General features: G+C 55.2%; 2 protein-coding genes across 3 annotated transcripts; one reads left to right on the top strand and one right to left on the bottom strand.

The window, feature by feature from the left end:
- The first annotated feature begins 1948 nt into the window (after positions 1-1948).
- A1BG (alpha-1-B glycoprotein) lies at positions 1949-8459 on the top strand. Of its 2 annotated transcripts, none has more exons than XM_070451620.1 (8): positions 1949-2129; positions 2201-2236; positions 2321-2599; positions 3231-3503; positions 3725-4021; positions 4461-4757; positions 5408-5695; positions 8061-8459. In XM_070451620.1, the coding sequence occupies exons 1-8, from the start codon at positions 2096-2098 to the stop codon at positions 8180-8182; spliced, it is 1626 nt and encodes a 541-aa protein (XP_070307721.1). In that variant the 5' UTR covers positions 1949-2095; the 3' UTR covers positions 8183-8459. The 2 variants fall into 2 exon arrangements, with proteins under 2 accessions (XP_070307721.1, XP_020755743.2); XM_020900084.2 differs by lacking the exon at positions 8061-8459 and adding an exon at positions 6046-6223 and having other exon boundaries at positions 1960-2129.
- On the bottom strand, positions 7095-22951 carry ZSCAN22 (zinc finger and SCAN domain containing 22). The gene is given in 6 exon segments (XM_070451648.1): positions 7095-11371; positions 11374-11489; positions 11491-11608; positions 11611-12228; positions 15671-16123; positions 20749-22951. Coding segments are annotated over 5 exon segments (1449 nt in total). The 5' UTR covers positions 16071-16123; positions 20749-22951; the 3' UTR covers positions 7095-11174.
- Between the last annotated feature and the right edge of the window lie 39 nt (positions 22952-22990).

Below are 22990 nucleotides of genomic sequence, written 5' to 3' on the forward strand. Positions count from 1 at the left end.
GTGGCCTTTTGGTGTCTGGCTTCTTTCCCTGACCATGATATTTTCTGCGGTCTGACCATGTACCAGTACTTCATTCCTTTTTACTGCTGAGTAATATTCCACCCTATCGGTAGACCACAATTCGTTTAGCCCTTCATCAGTTGATGGACATTTGGGTTGCTTCCACCTTTTGGCAGTTAGGGAAAATTCTGCAGTGAACATTAGTGTACAAGTGTTTGCTTGAACGCCTGTTTTCATTTCTCTCAGGTGGACACGTAGGAGTGGACAAGTGGTGTGCTGTTTGACCACTGGGGGCATGTCCAGGCGGCCATCCACAGTGGCTGGCTGCACTGTTTTCCATTCCCAGCTGCCACGTGAGGGTGCATTCTGTGCTTGCCTCCCCCTGGCCAGCTCTTCCCACCCATCTGTCCTCAGCAGGGCAGACTCTGCGTGGGCCGGGTGCTGGATGCGCCTGAGCACTTAAGCCACAGGGGGTGACACATGACAGGGCCTGCCGGCCGCTGCTCTGCCCATCCTGGTGTATAGGTGACACCTTTTGGAACCTGCAGCTGGTATACTTAACTTGCACAACAGGCTTCAAATTCTAGAGAAGCACCTCCCTTGACCTCTCCCAGGAGTCACGGCCACTGACCCTAGCTCCGTCGGCCTGGGCTGGCGTCCACTGTGGGTCAGGTTGTCCCCACCGGCTGCTGGGATGGTGAGCGGGGGGGCCTCCAGCTGCCTGCCCCCAGCACACCCAGGTCCCCCCAACCCCGTTATCCGGGAGCCGCACGGTTGGTGTCTCAGGTGGATGGATGGCATGGCGGCCGGCCCACCTCCCGCCTGGGACGAGCATCCTCGGACTCTAGCCTGTGAGCTCTGGGAAAGCAGAGCTTCTCTGTCACATCCTCCACGTGGTGACAGGTGACTGTCAGGGCCCCGGGGACAGTTTGGCACGGGGCGTGGCATGCCAGTGTTCACCATCACCCCGATATCCTCACACCTGCTTGGAGAAGGGGCTCCCAGCACCCATCCTTCGGTCTGGGGCTCTAGCTGACTAATTTGTCAGGTGGAGAAACCGAGGGACAGCGTGGCAAGTTGCCACAAGGTGGGGGAGGCACTGGATTTCCAAGGAATTACCTGATCAATGCCACCAGTGGGGGGAGAGGCCTTCAGCTGCCTGAGTTGAAGGCCAGGTCCACACAGGCCCGGAGGGGATGGGAGGTTGTGCAACGGTCACGTGTGTGTGTGTGTGATGAGTGTGTGTGATGTGTGACCTGTGTGAGAACCTCAGGTCCTGCCTGCCTGTATGACCTCCTTGTTTCTCTCGGGAATGCCTCAGACCAGTTACTTGCTGAATGTAGGACCAGATGGGACGCTCTGAACTTGGGGCCTTCAGCTTCGGGATTTGGACAAGCAGCCCCTGACGAGCGGAGCAGTCGCAGCTCCTGTGGCCCCCTGGCCATCTGCGGGCCGCGCCTTCCTCTGCAGTCTCACCTTTAACCATTTCAGCGTGGCTGACTTCCACTCGGAAACCTTTTCCCCAGAGCTCTGACCGCTGCTTCATCTCTGCTGCTGTAGCTGAGATTTTTTTGTTTAGTCGCTAAGTCATGTTGGCTCTCTGGGACCCCATGGACTACAGCCCTCCAGGCTCCTCTGTCGGTGGAATTTCCCACGTGGGAATTCTGGAATGGGTTACCATTCCCTTTTTCAGGGGAGCTTCCTGACTCAGGGATTAAACCCGGCTCCTGTTTGGCAGGCGGGTGTTTTGTGGTTGGGATATCCAAGGGAAAAATAACCCGCCCGCGAGGGCTGCCAGCGGGATCCTGAAAAGCAGCTGTGTCCAGTCCTTCTGACGTTTCCGGGGCCAAAACGTGCATCCTGACTGCAGCTAGTCCCCAGGCAACTGCGTGTGAGAGATTTGCAAAACTGACCGGAAGTCAGCAAACCTATTCAGCACGGTTATTGACTGTTGCTGTGGCTGAGCCTCCAGGGGTCAAGGTTCGCCCTTTGCCCCTGGAGCCCAGCTTTCCGGGAAGGACGCGGGGGTGAGCCCCACCACCCCGGCTGCTCCTTATAACCCGACAGACAGCCCCGAGGCTGCAGGAAGTGGACCATGTTTGCTGGGGCAGCCCTCCTGCTGCTTTGGGGTGAGGCTGGGCCCCGGGGTGGCCAGGGGCGGGGTGGACGGCAGTGAGGCCTAACAGCTGGGTCTCTGCAGGTCTGGCCCTGAGTCCGGTGACTGAGCAGGCGACGTGTGAGTGGGCTTGCCTGGGCGCGGGGGGCGCTGCGGGGTGAGCCCCCAGTTGGGCACCCGGCTCTGACTGCCTCCCCCACGCAGTCTTCGACCCCAGGCCATCCCTGTGGGCTGAGGCCGGCTCACCGCTGGCACCCTGGGCCAACGTGACGCTGACCTGCCAGAGCCCGCTGCCGACCCAGAAGTTCCAGCTCCTCAAGGATGGTGTGGGCCAGGAACCGGTGCACCTGGAGTCCCCTGCCCATGAGCACAGGTTCCCACTGGGACCAGTGACCAGCGCCACCCGGGGCCTGTACCGCTGCAGCTACAAGGGCGACAATGACTGGATCAGCCCGAGCAACCTGGTGGAGGTGACGGGAGCAGGTGAGTGTGGTCCCCGGCCTGGAGGCAGGAGGCGGGCTACTGGGGAGGCTCCTCTGCCCACGCCTCACCCTCCCTGCGCTCTTCCTGCTGCTCTGGAGCAGCCAGTGGCCTCAGGCAGTTCAGGTGCTGTCTCTGAGCCCAGTGTCCCCATCTGTAAAATAAGGGTGACTGGGCTTCCCTGGTGGCTGAGTAGTAAAGAATCCACCTGCCAGTGCAGGAGAGGCCAGTTCAATCCCTGGGTCGGGAAGACCCCCTGGAGGAGGGCATGGCAACCCGTTGCAGTATCCTTGCTTGGGGAATCCCACGGTCAGAGGAGCCTGGCGGGCTACAGTCCGTGGGGTGCCAAACAATTGGACAGACTTAGTGACTGAACAAAAAGAGGGTGGTGTTTTCACTGACCCTAGAAGGCTGTGAGGAATAAATGATTGAATCCCCAGGAAGCTGCGGGCAGGCTGGCCCCATGCCTTCCGCTTGTATTCCTGGCTTACGCCGCCATCGAGACGTCCGTCTCCTGGCTCCCTCACACTGTCAGGAGCGCGGAGGTCCAGCTCGGGCTGAGACCATGTGTCTCCCGGCTCAGGCAGAGCCGCCCGAGCCCCCTGCCCCGCCGTGACCCCTGCCCCATCCGCAGAGCCCCTGCCCCCACCCTCACTCTCAACCAGCCCTGTGTCCTGGATCACACCCGGCCTGAACACCACGCTGCTGTGCTTCACGGGGCTTCGAGGTGTGACCTTCCTGCTGAGGCGGGAAGGTGAGGACCAGTTTCTGGAGGTGGCTGAGGCCCCGGAGGCCACGCAAGCCACCTTCCCAGTCCACCGGGCTGGGAACTACAGCTGCAGCTACCGGACCCACGCAGCAGGCACCCCCTCGGAGCCCAGTGCCATGGTGACCATAGAGGAGCTGGGTGAGTGGGTGGGCCGTCCCAGAGGGCTTCCTGGGGGAGGAGGCTCCTGGAGGACGAGAAGCTACCCTGGACCCTGAGCAGCCCCACCGAGGACGGCTGTGGGAAGCAGCACCCTGCCTGGGGAGCGGTGTCGGAACCGCCACAGGCAGGCTGTTCCCGGGACAGAGGTCTGGAGGCTGGGCCCCGCAGCGGCCGCCCCAGTGACACCCCCCTCCCTGCAGCCCCGCCGCCGGCCCCCACATTGACGGTGGACAGGGAGTCGGCCCGGGTCCTGAGGCCCGGCTCGCCCGCCTCGCTCACCTGCGTGGCACCCCTGAGCGGCGTGGATTTCCAGCTGCGGCGGGGCGCGGAGGAGCAGCTGGTACCCCAGGCCAGCAGCAGTCCGGACCGCGTTTTCTTCAAGCTGAGCGCACTGGCCGCGGGCGACGGCGGCGGCTACACCTGCCGCTACCGGCTGCGCGGCGAGCTGGCAGCCTGGTCCCGAGACAGTGCGCCGGCCGAGCTGGTGCTGAGCGACGGTGAGCCTGCGGGACGAGATCGCGGAGCTGCGAGGGCGGAGAGAGCCGGGACGGAGCCCAGACGCGGCCCTGCCTGTGCCTGGGGCGCGCTCTCCCCCGCGAGCCGAGGGCGAGGAGCGCAGGGCCGGCCCCGGTGGGCCCTGAGGCCGCTGTAGAGGGGGCCGGGGGTGCTGCAGGACCCCTAAGGACTCGGACCAGGGGCGTAAAGCTCAGGAGAGGAAGCGGCCGTCGGGGGCTCTCCTTCCACAAAACGCACCCGCACCCTGTTTTCCTGCGCTCACGGACTAGTGCGGAGAGCGTAGGAGTGTCCGCGTCCTGCGAGGACCGGGCCGGGTCCGACTCGGGGGTGGTCCCCCGCCGGCCTCCTGGGAGGGAGCGGGGCGGATCTTCCCGGGGGAGGATCCGGTTTGGGCTCCAGCCTCCCGCGCTCTTCCCGCAGGGACGCTCCCCGCGCCGGAGCTGTCTGCCGAGCCCGCGACCCTGAACCCCGCGCCGGGCGCTCTGGTGCAGCTGCGGTGCCGGGCACCCCGCGCCGGTGTGCGCTTCGCCCTGCTGCGCAAGGACGCGGACAGGCTCTGGGTGCAGCGCGTCCTGAGCCCCGCGGGCCCCGAGGCCCAATTCGAGCTGCGCGGCGTCTCGGCGGTGGACTCGGGCAACTACAGCTGCGTCTACACGGACACGTCGCCGCCCTTCGCAGGCTCCAAGCCCAGCGCGACCCTGGAGCTGCGCGTGGACGGTGAGCTGCGGGCACGGCGGCCCGGAGCCCCCCTTCTACCCGGGCGCCTGTCCCGGGATCCGACGGGAGGCGCCCAGGGCCTGAGGGGGTAGGGGGAAGGGTAGGCCGCCAGTGCCCCGGGGCGCCCCGCCTAGTGGCCTGTCTGCCACCGCCCTGAGCGCCGGGCAGGTGGGGCGCTTTGGTGGAAATCGTGGAGGGCGGATCTAGTTTTTAGGGTTCAGACTCCTAACCGTTCTGCACCGGCTCGTGCCTTGGTTTCCCTGCGCCACGCGCCTGTCGGTGGTCGTCAGATTAGGATCCCGGCCCTCCTGGAGCCCAGGTGCCCACGCGGAGGGTCGAGGTGTAATTCCCGCCGAGCCCCCCCCCCACCACCACCACCCAGCCCTGGCTCTGTGTGCTCCTCGGATTTCCTCGTCCGGGCCTCTTGGGGGCACAAGTCCCACCTCTGGGCCGCTGCCCCGGCTGTGCCCTCCGCGGGAACCCCTCTCCCCTGGGAGGGTGGCGTTTTCCTCCTCCTCACCTATCCTGGGCGCTGCGTGCCCGTGATGGGGACCCCTGGGGGTCTCAGCTCTCATAGCAGGTCTGGGGGCTCAGTGCCTAGGGTCGGACGGGGGCGAGGGGCCTCACTTGACCTCCCGCCGCTCGCCCAGGACCGCTGCCCAGGCCGCAGCTCCGGGCCCTGTGGACTGGGGCCGTGACTCCGGGCCGCGATGCCGTCCTGCGCTGCGAGGCCCAGGTGCCCGACGTCTCCTTCCTGCTGCTGCGCGCGGGCGAAGAGGAGCCCTCGGCGGTGACCTGGTCCACCCACCGCTCCGCGGACCTGGTGCTGACCTACGTGGGGCCCCAGCACGCCGGCACGTACAGCTGCCGCTACCGCACCGACGGGCCCCGCTCCTTGCTGTCGGAGCTCAGCGACCCGGTGGAGCTCCGGGTGGCAGGTGAATTGAAGACCCAGGAGTAAGGGGTTGCGGTCCAGGCCTTTGCCCCGATGGTACCCTCCTCCAGGGATGCGCTTTCATGCGCCCCTCCAGCTCTGACACTGGCTGGTGGGCCTAGACTACTGGGGGTGGGGTGGGGTGTGTGTGTGTGTGTACGCGCGCACACACCTAGACTGCTGGGGGGGTGTGTGTCGGGGGACTGCAAGGCAGGGCGGGGCGTGGTCACGAGCAACTATAGGGGCGGTGGGGGCGTGTTTCCTCGCGGGCAGCTTACCAGTCCCCGCCCTGACTCACCCGAGAGGACGCAGGGAGCCTCCCTCCCCACCAGCTCTCTTGTCCACTTGGTCCAGGAAGCTGACCCAGTGGCGGACCCGGGTGCTGATGGTATCCTCGGGAAGTCCTTTCTCCAGCCTGCCTCCGGTGCCTTGTGCTGCAGCGGGAAACTGGAGTTTTCCCTGGGGGGCAGGGGGAGTGTTCGCCTCTCCCTGATCCATCCCAGGAACTAATAAATGTGCAGACAGCCCTTAAGACGCGTCTCTGGCCCATGGTGGTCCAGGTGCGGGAGGCGGGAGCCCCCGTGCTGGGATCCTGAGTCCTGAAGGTGGGTGGGCTCTGGGCTGGATCCTGAGGGTGGAGGCCCCTTCTCCTGCCTTCTCCCATGAAGCTTCCTCCTGCTCCCCAGTCCCCTCCGCCCAGCCCCCGCAGGTGTGGGAGGCAGCGGAGGCTCCGGACCTCCTTGAGTGGATTGGGGGGCGGTTCAGAGGCTGCATTTTGCAGTTGTCTTCCCGGCTCAGAGGCCACCAGGTGGCGCTGCGGGGCTATGTCCCGCTCCGGAGGCCTGGCCGCCCACCCCGCAGCCCGAGGCCGCGGGAGGGGAGGAGTCTTCTCTGCTCTTCCCCACGGTTCCCGAACCGGACCCCTCCTGGACCACTGACCCGCCCCAGCCTGGCCCTCCAGGCGCTGACATACAGCAGTTGTGAGTAAGGCTAGCACTGTCAACTCATGCTTGGTAAACTGTTTTTGCAAGAAATTTGCCTACTTCTTGAACGGGGAGGTCTGATTGGCTGGCACAGAGTTGCTCATAGCACTGCTGTAGTCGTCTCACGCCTGCAGAGTCGGCAGTAATGCCAGCTCTTTATGGCTGATGCTTGTGTCCCTTCTCCCTGTCAGTCTAGCTACAGGTTTATCAATTGTATTTATCTTTTATATTTATCTTTATCAAAGAACAGATTACCTTTTGAGAGTGCTCATTTTGGTACTCTTTTCTATTTTGTGAACCTCTACTTGTATCATTTCCTTCCTTCTACTTAATTCTGAATTAATTTCTTCCTTTTCATTTTCTTCAGGTGGAAACTTAGACCATTCACTTTTGGGGGTAAACATTAGTAACAGCTTAATATCAGACTTTAAAAGTTTTATCTTAGCTTAAATCAGGGGAAATTACTTATTTCTGGATAAACAAAGTTTGACCTTTTGCAACTTCATTACATCCAGTTGGTTGATGACATTGGTCAGTTCTTTTGTATCCTTACTGGTTTTGTTTTGTTTTGTTGATTCTAGTGAGAGGGGTGTTGAAGTCTCCAATTATAATTGTGAATTTGTCTATTATTTTCTTTCAGCTCTATCACTTTTTATTTCCTGTTATTTTAAGGCTTTGTTGTTAAATGCATACATTATTTGGAACTGTTAGGTCTTTGGTGAATTGTCTCTTTATGGCTATGCAACTTGTTTAGTCCTAGTAATTTTCCTTGTTCTTAAGTCTTCTTGGTTTGATATTAATGTAGTCATTGCAGCATTTTTTTGATGAAGATTTCATAATATATCTTTCCCTACTCTTTTACTTTAAGCTTACCCATATAATTACATTTATTTTTAAACTATTTACTAGGCTGCACGGGGTCTTAGCTGAGGCCTGAGGGTCTTCATTGCGTCATGCAGGATCTTTCACTGGGACACATGAACTCTCTGGCTGTGGCTCCGAGGCTTCGGAGCACAGGGGCTCAGTAGCTGTGGTGCTCAGCTTCTACGGAGCACGTGGGATCTAGTTCCCTGACCAGGGATTGAATCCGTCCCTGGATTGCAAGGTGGATTCTTAACCACTGGACCACCAGGGAAGTCCCTATATCATCATATTGAAAGTTAAGTTTATTTTCTTTTTAAAAAAAAAATCATTCTGGCAAATTCTTTTAATATGTATGTTTAGATCATTTATATGTAACAACATATAAGCTTACGGTTTGGTATGCCTTTTTCTTTCCTGTTTGTTCCTTTTGTTATCTGTCAGTTTCCCCTTTCCTGCTTTCTTTTGGGTTGTTTCTCAGCTTCCTTTTTAACTCATCTGAGTTTTTGATCATCTCTGTTTCAGTTAAGTTCAGTCGCTCAGTCGTGTCCAACTCTTTGCGACCCCATGGACTGCAACATGCCGGGCTTCCGTGTCCGTCACCAACTCCCAGAGCTTGCTCAAATTCACGTCCATCGAGTCGGTGATGCCATCCAACCCTCTCATCCTCTGTCGTCCCCTTCTCCTGCTTTCAATCTTTCCCAGCATCAGGGTCTTTTCCAATGAGTCAGTTTGCATCAGGTGGCCAAAGTATTGGAGCTTTAGCATTAGTCATTCCAATGAATTCTCTTTGTATAGTCTTTTTTAAAGATTTCTCTTGGGATTACAGGATACATACTTAACTCTTTGCAGTCTACTCAGAATTAATATTTTACCATTTAAATGGGATGTAAGACCTTAATAAAGATTCCTTTCTTCCCCTGACCTCCTTCTTTACATAAACATAAGTAGATATATGTCTCATGACAAAGTGGGTGTTATAGGTGCTATGAGTGCTGAGGTGGGGAGGAGATACAGTTCCTCGGTGAGAGAGAGCGGGAGGGTGGGGCAGAAAGGGGGAGTCAGGTGCCCGCAGTCAGGGCCAGTGCCCAGAGCCTGCATCAGGTGCTGCACAAGGCGGGTCTCATCAGCCCCTCTCCTGACCGAGCCAGTCACTGAGGCTCAGGGAAGGCATTTACCCGGGGCCCAAGGCCTGGTGTTGGGTTCACGTCTCTTCCGTTCCCTGCAGCCTGCTGCGGGCCTGAGGGCAGGGTGACACGTTTCTCTCGCCTCCCAGTCTCCCTTCACGTCCTGTCAGTTCCTCAGCGTCTGAGCCTCGGCCATGCCGTGTCTAGGTACACCTGGGACTCTCCGAGATGCTGACAAGATCTCCGTCTCCCTGGGTCTCAGCCTTCCTGCTCTGAACCTCGCTCGCCAGAGGTCTTTGTTTACTCATAACACAGAAGGCATGAGTTTGAGACAGAGGGAGAAACACAGGGAGAGATGGTGTTGATGACCAGTACACAATACACAACTGTGTGGTGGGGGGTCAGGTTCACATGCCGTAGTCATCAGAAAAACAGAGGGAAGAAGGCTGGTGCCTTGACAGGAACAGAGGAGCAGAGTCTGCCACGTCTGTTACAGACATGGAGCCTGCAAGCGCGACGGGGGCACAGAGCTGAGAGGGAAGGCAGAGAGCTCACGGCCAGCTGCGGCAGTCACGGAGCTGTGGGGCCACGGACAGGGCAGGCTCGGCACACCTTATGGAGGCCGCGGATGCCGGCTTGTCTGGGCACTGGGGCCCTGAAGGAATCGGTGGTTTGTCCTGGAGGGCCCACAGCTGGGGGAGACAGCCACGTAAACGTCTATGAGGACGGCTCAGGGTGGGGCATGGTGACCGCCCGTGGAAAGGCATCAGCCAAGCGTTCAGCAGCCTTCGCTCAGCTCCTCTGGCCCATGTGCTGTGGACACTGAGCGAGACACCGCTCTGCTCCTGAATGCTCAGCGTCCTTGGGGAAGACAGACTCCAAGCTCTGTGAGAAGTAACTATGAGGAACTATGAGGAGGCTCAGGAGGAGTCACCGGGAGGCACTCGGGGAGCAGAGAGCGCGAGTGGGGACACGGGGAAACGTCCTGGAGGAGAGAGAGGAGGGTTCCGGGCGCAGAGGCAAAGGCACATCCGTGGGAGAAAGGACGGCTCCTCCAGGAAGCATGTGTTCTGCAAGGCCGGCGTGTGGGAGGCAGGGCCACAGGAGAGGAGACTGAGGGCCAGGCACCGACAACCGTGACTGGCAGCTGATGGAGTCTCAGGTTCATCTCACTGGACAGTGATCTGAATTCATGTTCACTCCACTGCACACACAGCAAAATGAGTGCTCATAAACACATAGGTAACTGGAGAGACAGTCTGATTCCTAAAGCCACGTATGTCTCGGCAAACTTGTAACCCATTCAGGAAGCTTTGCTGTGGAAGGTGATGCAGTGGAGAGCTTCCCACGACTGCAGAGACACAATCAGATTCGGTTTGTGGAAGGAGCCTGCTGGAGGCCCGTGTGGAGAAGGAAACAACCGTGTGTGTGTATGTGGGGATGTGTATGTAAGTGGCATGTGTGTGTGGTGTGTGTGTTGGTTTGTGTGTGGTGTACATGGTGTGGGGTAAATGTGTATGTATACAGTGTGCGTATGTGCTGTGTGTATGTATGTGGGGTGTGTATGTATGTGGGGTGTGTCTCTAGTTTGTGTGGTGTGTGTATGTGGTATATGTGTAGGTGGATGTGTATGTATGTGGTTTGTGTATGTGGTGTGTGTGTCTGAGTGTGTGCACCTGTGTGATGTGAGTGTGTATGTGGTTTGTGGTTTGTGTGTGGTGTGTGTAGGGGGACTGTGTATGTATGTGGTGTGCGTGTGTGGTAAATGTATGTGGTGTGTGTAATGAAGGCAGAAAGGCGTCAGGAAGGAGACCCCCTGCTGGAATCCCAGGGACAGGGGATGTGGGCCCGCAGAAGGTAATGATGGTGAAGATGGAGTAGAGGAGGTTGTAACTAAAACCAACAGGCTGACGACTGGTGGGCCGTGCACAGAGCGGGCAGGGAGAAATGGATGCTGTGCAGCGACAAGAGTGCCCTCAGGACAGGGCAAATGCCAGAGAGGCTGAGGGATGGAGAGGGCCTCGTGGAAAAGGCAGCTCCCAGGCTGGCCTTGGAGTCAGACTCGGGCAGGCGGAGGGAACGGTGTGTGTGAAGGCACAGGTGGGTGCGGGCAGGCCCCCGATTACACAAGAGAGGGGCGGGCAGGAAGGGCAGCCACGTGGGCGTGTGAAGATGAGCCTCCCGCCCGAGCATCTGGGGGCCCCCGAGTCCTGAGAGCAGCGCGACATGGACTGTCCCGGCTTCAAGAACCAACGCTCCCCCTGGATTCAGCTGTCCTGAGACGGCCCTGAGTGGGGAACGGAGGGCAGCTGGGGTCTTCTGGAAGCTTCGCTGGCTGGCCCGAAGAGCTTCCCTCTGCGTCCCTGAATGAAGCGCTGTCCCCCAGCAGCCCCGGATTCTGCCTGTAAGCACCTTGTCGTTTCGGGGACTCACCAGTCCCCAGTCCAGCTGTCCTGGTTGGTCTGGAATTCGGATTCCTCGCCAGCGCTGCGCCGTGGCGGGACGTGCGCTGTCACTGCAGGACGCTGTCGTGGAGGCGCAGGTGAACCATGAGGACGGAGCTGCAGCTGAAGGCCTTCCCGTAGTCACCGCACCGGTAGGGCTTCTCGCCCGTGTGCACGCGCTTGTGCTCGAGGAGGGAGGAGCTCTGCGTGAAGGCCTTGGGGCACGCCCGGCACTGGTAGGGCTTCTCTCTGGAGTGCACCTGTGCGAGTAGTGACTGGAGGCGCGGCCGCAGGCGCTGCACTCGTAGGGCTTCTCACCGGTATGCACGCGCCGGTGCTGGGTCAGATGTGTGCTCTGGCTAAAGGCCTTGCCGCACGCGTCACGCGTAGGGCCGCTCGCCCGAGTGCGTCCGCCGGTGCTGACTGAGGTGGGAGCTGCGGCGGAAGGTCTTGCCGCACTTGGCGCAGGCATAGGGCTTCTCGCCGGTGTGCACCCTCCGGGCTGGCTCAGGTGGGTGAGCCGGCCGAAGGCCTTGCCGCACTCCGTGCACGCGTGGGGCTTGGCCCCCGTGTGCACCACCCGGTGCTGGGCCAGGTGCGCGCTCCGACCGAAGGCTTTCCCGCACTCGCTGCAGGTGTAGGGTGTCTTGCCGGCGCGGGTCTTCTGGTGGGCCACCGAGGGGCTCCGGAGGGTCTTCCCCCACTCTCCACACATGGGGGGCTTCCTTCCAGAGCACATGCCTGGAGGCTCTGTCCCACAGCCATCCGGTGGATCCCATCTCTCCTCGGAAGGAGTCTTCTCTCAGGAGGTGAGGTCTGGCCGCACGTGGGGGCTGTCCCCCAAGGCACCAGCTTCACAGCTGGGCTGGGCTGGGGGAGCGTCCTTGTGAGGCCCTGAAGTTTTCCTGAAATCCATCTGGTGGGCGGCAGACTGGGCCCACATTTCCCCTGAGAGTCTGGCCTGCCTCTCTGGGCCGCCCTTGGGTTCACCGTCATCACCAAAGGCGGGTCCTGGGGGAGTACCTCCTCCCAGGGTTTCAGTGGCCCTATCCCAGGGCCCGGACTCCTCCGAACCGCTCTGCTTACAGCTGGTGTCTGTGAGCTCAGATCACAGCGCCCAGCCTGCAACAGTTCCAACCACAGTCACTGCTTTTCCATACCAGGCCTCCCCCACTCTGCCGAGCCCTGGCCACACTCTGAAAGGGAAGGTGTGGGCCACTCCTGACATGTGGTCCTGTTTCCAAAGAAAAGTTTCTCACTTGGTGTCTTGGATGACAAAAGGGCACAGGGCTGTTCTCCGACACCATCAACCACCTGCGTCACACAAACAGACGGCGAGTGGGCTTGTGAAAAGGTGCTCATCATCACTAATTACGAGAGAAATGCAAATCAGAAGTGAGATACCACTTCATGCTGCTCAGAATGGCCATCATCAAAAAAGTCTACAAATAATAAATGTTGGAGAGGGTGTGTAGCGGGAATGTAGATTGACTCGGCCACTATGGAGAACAGTACCGCAGTTCCTCAAAACACTAAAAAATAGTGTTGCCATATGACCCAGCAATCCCACTCTTAAGCATATATCCAGACAAAACTCTAATTTGAGAAGGCACCCCTGTGTTCACATTGTATTTACAATAGCCAAGACATGGAAGCTACCTAAATGTCCACTGGCAGATGAATGGATAAAGAAGATATGGTATATATACACAATGGAATATTACTCAGCCATGAAAAGAATGAAATAATGCCATCTGGAGCAACATGGATGGGACTAGAGATTATCATACAAAGTGAAGTAAGTCAGAAAGAGAAAAATAAGTATCACATGGTATCACTTATATGTTGAATCTAAAATATGACATAGGGACTTCCCTGGTGGTCCAGGGGTTAAGACTCCCTGGTCCCACTGCAGGGGGCATGGGTTCAATCCCTGGTCAGGGCACTGAGATCCTGCATGGCACATGTCACAGCCAAAAAGAACCTGACAGAAATGAACTTATTTATGAGACAGAAACAGACTCACAGACATAGAGAAGAGACTTGTGGTGGCCACGGGGGCGGAGGGGTAGGGATGGATTGAGTTCGGGGTTAGCAGATGCCAACTAGTGTATATGGGATGGATAAACAACGAGGTCCTGCTGTACAGCACAGGGAAGTATATTCAAGAGCCTTGAATAAAACATCACGGAAAAGAAAATGAAAAAGAATGTATATGTGTGTATATCTGAATCGTTTTGCTATACAGCAGAAATTAACACAGCATTGTAAACCAATATATTAAAAAACCCTGTGTCGCAGGTTTCTAGTCATCCCTCACTCACTACCTCTCAAACCCTCCATTCTTTAAGGCTCCTGATTTTGTCTCAAATATCAGAAGGAAATCCCCGGGGTGGAACTGATCTGAGAGAGCCAGGCACCTGAGGACAGGCTTCCGGGGCCAGCTCGAGCTCCATCCCACCGCCTGATTCCCTGCCGCTTGGACCTGGATGAGTCTGCAGAGGCTCAGTAAATACCGGTTGGACGAGGGAATCAATCCAGGCTGCAGGAGACTTGCCCTTGAAGCCCAGGCAGACACCTGGGGCTGTGGGTGGTGGGCAATGCCCACCTGGCCTCCCTGAGCCACCTGGGCACCCAAGGCCCGCTCTTCATAATCTGCTGGGAAGGCAGCGCACACCTAAGGGGCAGCTGCAAGCTGGCCTGTGTACGGGGTAGGAGCGTGCCTGAACTGCCCTGCTCTTGACGCGTGCGTATGGCACCCGAGGATGCTTGACTGGGCCTTGTTTACTGAACAGATTCCAGGACGGGGGTGGCTGGAATAAGTGTCGGTTAGGTCCACAGTAGGGTTCTAGCTCTGCCACTGGCCAGCTCCAAGGGTTGGGCAGTCTTGCCCTCATTTGGGCCTCAGTTTCCTCATCTGGAAGACGGGATACAGCTTGCCTCCCAGGGCTGCTGGCTGTCATCAGGCTCTTGTTCCACGCTAGGCTGCAACTACGGTGGGTACCTTCCATTGCCTCGTGTAAGCTTCATTCTGCTCTCAGAAAGAGGCTCTTTGACCACTGTGTTCCAGAAAGGAAACGCACGCCCAGCTGAGGGGAGGTCTTGAGTAACTGGTACAAGACCACATGATTAACTCATAGAGGTTGAGTAACTTTTATAAGATCACATAGCTAGCTAGTGGCCAAGTTGGGATTTCAGCTCTAGAATCTTCTTTCCTCCTCTAAGCCCACTATACGTGCGTGCTAAGTCGCTTCACTCCTGTACAACTGTTTTGCAACCCTATGGACTGTAGCCCATCAGGTTCCTCTGTCCATGGGATTATTCCAGGCAAGAATACTGGAGTGGCTAGCCATGCCATCCTCCTGGGGATCTTCCCAACTCAGGGACAGAACCCGTGTCTCTTACTTTTCCTGCTTTGGCAGGTGAGTTCTTTACCACTGGTGCCACCTGGGAAATCCCTAAGCCCACTGGTGTTCTACTAATTCCCCCAACCCCTCCAGCCTTACCCTTTTTTCCCTCTATTCCAGAAACACTGCACCACCTGCTCTTCCTAGAATGCAACAGTCCATATCGTACCACAGGGTCTCTGCCTCCCACCAGCCCTCTGCCTGGACTGCGGTTCTCTTCTGCTGTTTCAGAGCCATTTTGAGACTCTCCTGACCCTACAGGAGGATGTGGCCTCACACAGCCAGGAGGCAGCAGAGCAGGGGTTGGATGTACCAAGCCTCGAGGATTCTCTGAGTTCAAACTCCATGCTCTCCCTGCCCACGGCCCCTGCCCTGGTTCCTGGCATGCCCACCCCACCAAATGCTACCATCAAGCGGGGCCAGGCCCTTCTGGGACAGAGTTTTCACTCCCTGCCCTGGACTGTCTCAGGACTGGGTCCTCCTGGCGTCCCATGAGACCTCCCTGGGCTGCAACATCTGAGTGGGTCTCTGAGCGGCGGGGTCCCCCCTCTGACCTGGGGCAGGTCTGTCTCACCTAGACCCTGGAGGTCAGCACAGGGAGCACTCCAAAGCAGAGCAGCCGGACACATGGCATTTCTGCCCCCTCCTCCAGCCCAGGGGTCCAGCCCCCTCGTCTGGTAGCAGCCTCATGGTCCCTCTCTGGGGAACTGCGCTTGCTTACATCAGTCCCTGGGGCTTTGGTCAGCCAAACACAAGCACAAACCCCAACCACTTTAGTGAGGCTCAGCTTGGGGATCCCTCACTGTTGTACCTATGTGGTTTCCATATGGATAAGACACAAGCATGAGACTGCTGGACCAACTATGTCTTAGGTAGCTTAAGAAGCTACTTAAGAATGAAGCTAACATAGGAAAACTCAACCGAGAAAGAAAAGTCCTGAGGATATCACCTGAGCTCCTCATACACAGCCATGAAACCTCCCTCCTTGGCTTCTGTCAGTTGGGGCTTGGCTTTTGGTCATTGGCAATCAAAACAGAACTGCTTACCGAAGCATGTGAGGGTTTCGATGAGAGACCCCAAGTCCAGATCTGCACCCTCACATTCCAGCCCAGGCTCCGCCCCCAGTGCGCTGTGAGCACCTGCAGTCGCCCCCTTACCTCTCTTGTCCAGTGCCCGAGTCAGATCCTCCACCAGCACAGCGGCCTCCTCGCCACTCTTGGGGCACTGAGCGCCCACCCAAGATTGGACCTCGGGGGGCAGCACACTCAGGAACTGCTCCAGCACCAGCAGCTCCAGCAGCTCCTTCTTGGAGTGTGCCTCGGGCTGCAGCCACTGGCGGCAGAGCTCCCGGAGCTGGGCCAGCACCTCTCGAGGGCTGGACGCCTCCTTAAAGCAGAAGTGCCGGAAGCGCAGATGTGCAGCCTCGGGGTGGATGGTGTGGCCAAAGCTAGATTCCTGGACCTGGAAGAGGCTGGCCTCCTCCTCTTCCATCTTCACCCGGAGAAAGCCATCCTGTTCCCAGGGCACTGGGCTCAGGCAGCTCTTGGGCATGGCCATTGGGTAGCAGACCTTCAGTGAGACACAGGATGGCTGGAGCCTTGGAACTGGGTCTGCAGGAAGATCAAAATTTGGTCATCCCATGACCTTGGGTGCTGCCTCAACACAGATGATCAAAATATTCAGGACAATGCCCACTGGGTGCTGAGAACTTTTCTAAATGCTTGCAGAGAGTAATTTGTTCAAAACTCACAACAAACTCAGGAGGTGGAAGCTTTCTTTCCATTTTATGGGTATGAAAATAGACAGAAAAGAAAGATCCACCCAAAGTTTCCCAGACAGTGAAAGGGAGGGCAGTTGCTGAGCTGCAAACTCCTGCAGCCTGACCCCTCAGACAGTCTGCTTAAGGCATACGCTCCTTTCATATGTGGAAGGTCTGTCTCCTACCTCACACAACCCCAGTCCCCAGGGAGCCACAGGAGCATTCCCTTACTTTATTTGCTAATTATTTTTCAGCTTCTGAGATTAATACTTAGATAACTGACATTCAGTCTTTCTTTGCTAGTATATGTATTTCAAGCTATAAAGTTCCCTATAAACATAGCTTTAGCTGTACACTCATAAGTTTGGTTTTGCATCTTCATTATCATTTAGTTAAAAATACTTTCTAATTTTTTCTTGTGGTTTCTTCCTGAGCCATGGGCAGCTTAGAACTCTGCTGCTTCATTTCCAAACAATCCAGAGTTTTCTAAGTGTCTTTTTATTACTAATTTCCAGATTAACTCTGGTGTGCTCAGAAAATGTGTTTGGTCAATTTTCATCCTTTGATATGTGCTGAGACTTGGTTTGTGACCAGGTGTGTGGTTAATTGTGGTCAATGCTCCACATACACTTAAAAATAATGCAAAGCCATGTTAGGTAAGTGACAAAAGAGAAAACAGATAAACTGGATTTCATCAAAATTAAAAACCTTTGCTATATGAAAGACATCAAGAAAGTGAAAAGGGGAATTCCCTGGCGGTCCAGGACTCGGTGCCTTCACTGCCCGGGCAGGGGTTCAATCCATGGTCGGGGAACTAAGATCCTACAAGCCATGCAGCAGGGCAAAAAAAAGAAAACGAAAAGGCAACCCCAGAATGGGAGAAAATATCTGCAAATCATATATCTTGATTAGGGACCTGTACCTAGAACAACTCCGTAATAAAAAGATAAATAGTCCAAAATTAAAGAATGGGCAAGTGATTTGACCAGACATTTCTCCAAAGACATACAAGTGGTTAAGAAGCACATGCTGCTGCTGCTGCTTAGTCGCTTCAGTCATGTCCAACTCTGTGTGACCCCCATAGACGGCAGCCCACCAGGCTCCCCCATCCCTGGAATTCTCCAGGCAAGAACACTGGGGTGGGTTGCCATTTCCTTCTCCAATGCATGAAAGTGAAAAGTGAAAGTGAAGTCACTCAGTCATGTCTGACTCTTAGTGACCCCATGGACTACAGCCTACCAGGCTCCTCCATCTATGGGAGTTTCCAGGCAAGAGTACTGGAGTGGGTTGCCAGTTCCTTCTCCAAAAAAAGCACATGAAAAGAAGCTCAACATTATCAGCTACCAGAAAAGTACAAATCAAAACCAAAATGAGATACCATTTTACACCTGCTAGGATCTAATACTCAAAATGACAGATAACAACTGTTGACACTTAAGAAATGACCGTGGGCACAGGGAGAATTAGACATTAATAAAACAGGACCTCAATCCTGACACTTTTCAGTGGCAGCTGGTGATTTCTGGCAAAGCTATGCTTAGCCCTAACTCCACTTGTTCTAAAGTCCCCCTTAGTCCTCCAGGACCCACTTTAGCTGTTGTCTTCTCCAAGAGCCAGGCCAGCACCTGGGAGCAGGCTAAGTAGTCCCCTGTGTGCCCGGGGCTCTGTGCTCTAACCATGCTTCCCCAGAGAGACTGAGCATACTGGAGACACAGTGCCCACAGCAAGTGCACAGGTAACAGGTGCTGAAAATGGAGGGACCAGGAAAGGTGGAATCTGATACAGGGAATCATTGCTGGGCGGGGGAGCGGTTGGTGCGCAGAGCAGGCAGGATTAACAATACATGCAGTGACAATTTCCAACCTCCCTTTTGTATCCCTGAAACCACTTTAGGAAAATCCCTGATGACAGTATGAGATATATCGACACAGATCATGCTTAATCCACCTCCAACTTCCTGACCTCACATACGGTTGAGAGCCTCTGTCCACAACTGCTTAACCAACTTAGGGGAGCAGTTTTTTCACTTCTTGTAATTAGGTTATTAGTACTTATTAGCACCTGGCCTGACAACAGGCCTGGCACACAGCAGACACACAGTAGATGCACAATCTGATGACTCCATAGCCATCTGCTGGATTTAAATCCATTGAAGGTGCTAGGAGATCATCCCAGCTGGGTGACTGCAAGTCACAGAATTTCAGCTGCAGATATGGCCAAGTGCAAACTCTGTCACATGCCTGGTAAATTCCCAAGCAAATCATCCAAGCATAGTCCCCCTAACAAAATCCCAGTCAACCCCATAGTTATATGCATATGCCCTACCTCTGGCAGAGTCCCTCAGTCGTACCCCAAAATATGCCCGGGGACCCAAACATTCCTAGTCAATCACAGTCAAATAAACACACGCCCTCACACCATCATTCCCACAGTTAGTCATAATCAACCTGCTTCAGCCAGTCAGATACACACTCTCAGTCACGCCTAAATTTATACAGTCAGACACACCCTCTCACTCACAGCAGCACACAACCCAAAGACAAATTCTCAAGCAACTTCTTGGTCAGTTGCACACTTGATCGGGTCAGTCAGACATCCTATCAGCTATCCATGTGCTCCTAGTTTGTCAGTCAGAAACACTAGTCAAGACGAGTCAGACACGAACAACTGGTCAATCAGCCTTCATCGCAGTCAGCTGGCCCCGCACTTGACCATTGAGTTCCACACTGCGTCTTTCCGTCCGTCGGTCCACGCGCGGCTCGGGGTCAGCCTCTCGCTCCCCATTCGCGCATGCCGGTCCCCTACATCTCGTTCAGTCCACCGCAGGCGTTCGCGACTTCAGGACCTCCGGTAGTTCCCCTCCAGCCGCAACCAGGGCGGGACCCCAACCCGACCCACCTCACCCGCCAGCGGGCGCACGCTTCCGGGAGGCGACGGGGAGGCACTGCAGTGAGGAGCTCAAGCGTTCGAGCCGGGACCACAGCTCCTGGACTACAATTCCCAGAAGGCGCTACGTCGCCCGCCCCAGCAGCCCGGGGAACGCCGGGAGTTGTAGTCCAACTGGGTTCGTGATCCGAGGGAACAGCGGACGTGACTCTGTGGGGCAGTGGTGGCGGTGTGTGCATGGTCCGGCCCAAGAGTGTGCGGAAGGCGGAAAAGTGCATGGTGTGAGAGGTGTGTGTGAGGAGGTGAGGGGTGGGTGAGAAGATGACCGGTGTGAGGGCCGGGGTGTGGATGCAGGGCGGAGGGTATGTATCTTGTATGTAGTGCCTGTGGTCCTCTGTGACCATGTGGTCACAGTGCCTCTATACTTGGTTCGCTTTCCGTTTTCTTTCCCCTTTGAGATGTTTTAACGTTTTTTGGAGCTGTAATTCACGTCCCTTTGGTTCACCCTTCTACGTACAATTCAGTGGTTTTTAGTTTTTTTTACAAGCCTGTGGAACGATCACCACTTTTATCATCCCCCAAAGAATCCCCATACCTATTAGCAGTCACTCTCTATTCCCGCTGCCCCAGCCCTGGACACCCACTCATCTGCCTCTGTAGATGTGTGTTCTGTATATTTTGTGTAAATGGTCCCTTTGCATTTCCTGACCACTGGTAGGCACACCAGGGACACTGTAATCCAAGGCATCCTTCACTTGACCCAACCAAGACCCACATCACCTATCAAGTGCTGGGCTTTGGCCTGTGGGTGGCACTGGTGGCCTTCACATATCTGGGTCTACTTGGCCTTCCTGTGGTCTTCTGTCCCACCTCTGTTTGCAAAGGCACAGCCCCAATAATCATAACAATAAACCATGTCCGCACTGAGCTCCATTTGCACACCAGGCACTTACTGACCGTGGTCAGTTCATCCAGATTGCCAACTCCGCCCGTGACCTTCTCCCTTTTTGCACCAACAGGAGGCTTTCTCTTTGGCAGCTCCTGCTTCCCACCCTTCAGCCCTGCCCTCTCCACCAAGTCCAACTTCACACCACTGATGTCTCATGGTACTTCCCTTTTTACCTCCCTGCCTCCAAGCTAAACTTGCCTCTCACCAGTAAAAGGAACCCGATTTTCCTGGTTCCTGTTTTACCACTTCTATGAACCGTCATGCCCTTTTTCCTATTTCACACTTGGGTGGAGTTAGCTGTTACCTTCGTCTGGCTCCTGTCTAGAGAGGCTCTATTTGTTTCCTATTGCTACTGTAATCACAGCATGCAGTGGCTCATAACAACAAAATCTATTACATTTCTGGAGGTCAGAAGCCCCAGATGGGTCTCACTGGGCTAAAACCACCATGTTGGCAGGGCTGGTTTCCTCTAGAGGCCATAAGGAAGAAATCCATTTCATTGTCTCCTCCACCTTCCAGAGGCTACCTGCATTTCTTGTTCTGTGTCCCTGTCTTTGCTTCATCACATCTTCTCTGACTCTAGCCTATTTCCTGCATCTCTTCTTCACTTATGCAGACCCATGTGATTACACTGGACTCACCTGTAATCCAGGATACTCTCCCCTTCTATGAATCTGCCTTCAGTGCAGTAGATGCAGGAGACATGGGTTTGATCCTTGAGGCAAGAAGATCCCCTGGAGGAAGAAATGGCAACCTGCTCCAGTGTTCTTGCCAGGAAAATCCCATGGACGGAGGAGCCTGGCGGGCTATATGTCCATGGGGTTGCAAAGAGTCGGACATGGCTCAGCACGTACCCACACACTCATCCCTCTATTCAGCTGATCGTGATGAGCTTTGCATCTCCATGTCCTCGTGTGTGTTGTGCTTAGTCATTTCAGTCGTGTCTGACTCTTTGCAACCTCATGGACTATAGCCCGCTAGGCTCCTCTGTCCATGGGATTCTCCAGGTGAGAGTACTGGAGTGGGTTGCCATTTCCTCCTCCAGGGGATCTTCCCGACCCAGTGATCAAACCAGCGTCTCTTGCATCTCCAGGCGTTTTTTTGTTTTTTTTTTTTACGACTGCCACCTGGGAAGCTCCATGTCTAGTGAGTGGGAAGAAAAGTTGTGTCCACTTAGATATAGACAAACACTTAAGCTCACAGAGACATAGAGACCTACATAAAGACACACAGACACACAAATACACAACTAGCATCCAGGATATATAAAGAACTCTTACAATGGCAACAACAACAAAGCCCCTAAATAACCCAGTTTAAAAGTGGGGAAGGAATCCCCTAGCAGGCCAGTGGTTAGCACTTTGAGTTTCCACTGCTGGGGTGGAGGCAGGGAGCAGGGTTAGAACCCTGGTTGGGAAACTAAGATCTTGCAAGCCACCCAATGCAGCCAAATAAATATAATACAAATGGGTAAAGAAAACATGCAAAATGATGCTCAACACCCTTTGTATTCAGGGAAATGCAAATCAAAGCCACAATGTGATGCCACTTCACATCCACGAGGATGGCTGCCAACAGAAAGAAGTGTTGGTGAGGATGTGGAGAGACAGGAAAACTCATACGTGGCTGGTGGAGATGTAAAATGATGCAGCCCTATGGAAAACAGGTTAGCAGTTCCATAAAAAGTTAAACATAGTTATCTCATGACCCAGAAAACAGGTTAGCAGTTCCACAAAAAGTTAAACATAGTTATCTCATGACCCAGAAATTCCGGGGCTTCACAGGTGGCACAGTGGTACAGTGGTAAAGAACCCACCTGCCAATGCAGGAGATGCAAGAGATGAGTTCAATACCTGATCAATAAGTTCGCCTGGAGTAGCAAATGACAACTTGCCCCAATATTCTTGACTGGAAAATTCCACGGACAGAGAAGCCTGGTGGGCTACAGTCCATGGGGTCACAAAGAGTCAGACATGACTGAGTGACTGAGTACATACACACCACCAATTCCAAGAGAAATGAAAGCACAAAATATTATACAGAAATATTCACAGTAACACTGTTCATGCTTTTTCCGTGTATGATTCAGGAGTCTGGACTCGCTGAAATTATTCCTTAGTTAGGTATCTGAAGTATCCAGGGCTAGTATCCAAAGCACAGAGTGCTTCCTGTTTTTCTCCATCCAGAATTCCCTTCAGGGCACACCACCTGGAAGCAGCTGTACTGACTAGAGCTGATGCTGTGGACAGGAAACCAGAACAAGCTGGGCTGACCGAGGAGCAGGAAGGAGACAGGCTCCCCATGGAATGATGAGACATGAGCCGGGAAAGGCGGGCCACAGCGGGGAGAGCAGGGGCTTCGAGGTTGGCTTGAGGTCAGAACATAGCTTGGTGGCCACAGGGAAGCCCCGAGGAAAGCTGTGCAGGAGTGAAGGGCGCATGCTTATGACGGAAACACGTGTGGCTCTCAGTAGGCATTTCATCAACATCCGGATGGAACAAGGGCCGCCCGTTCCCACACTGCCTTTGCCTCCAGTTTGTCAAATGGCTCAACTGCTTCTTCAGGTGGGACCCAGGCCTCGTGTCATCTCCCAGTTCTCAGGGCGGTTTATATTCCAGCACCACAGGGAATGCATCTGGCTGTCTGCTTAGTTGCTCTGCGGCCTTTGGGATCTTCCCAGATCAGGGATCAAACTCGTGTCTGCTGCACTGACAGGCGGGTTCTTTACCACTGAGCCACCAGGGAATCCCAGAAAATATTTTCATTGAGAAAAGCCATGCACACAAAAAAAGCACATATTGTATGGCCCCATTTACAGGAAAGGTACAGAACAGAAAGTAGATAAACATTTCCCAGGGGCTGCGGGATAAATGAGCAGGGAGT

Source organism: Odocoileus virginianus, chromosome 20, assembly GCF_023699985.2.
Source record: "Odocoileus virginianus isolate 20LAN1187 ecotype Illinois chromosome 20, Ovbor_1.2, whole genome shotgun sequence".
Classification (NCBI taxonomy): Eukaryota; Metazoa; Chordata; class Mammalia; order Artiodactyla; family Cervidae; genus Odocoileus; species Odocoileus virginianus.

Excerpts from the sequence above, each read along its gene's own strand:
- A1BG (XM_070451620.1), top strand. The coding sequence starts at position 2,096 with ATGTTTGCTGGGGCAGCCCTCCTGCTGCTTTGGG. Across the intron at positions 2,237-2,320 it reads GGTGACTGAGCAGGCGACGT|TCTTCGACCCCAGGCCATCC; the intron begins GTGAGTGGGCTT and ends TCCCCCACGCAG. Across the intron at positions 4,758-5,407 it reads CCTGGAGCTGCGCGTGGACG|GACCGCTGCCCAGGCCGCAG; the intron begins GTGAGCTGCGGG and ends CCGCTCGCCCAG.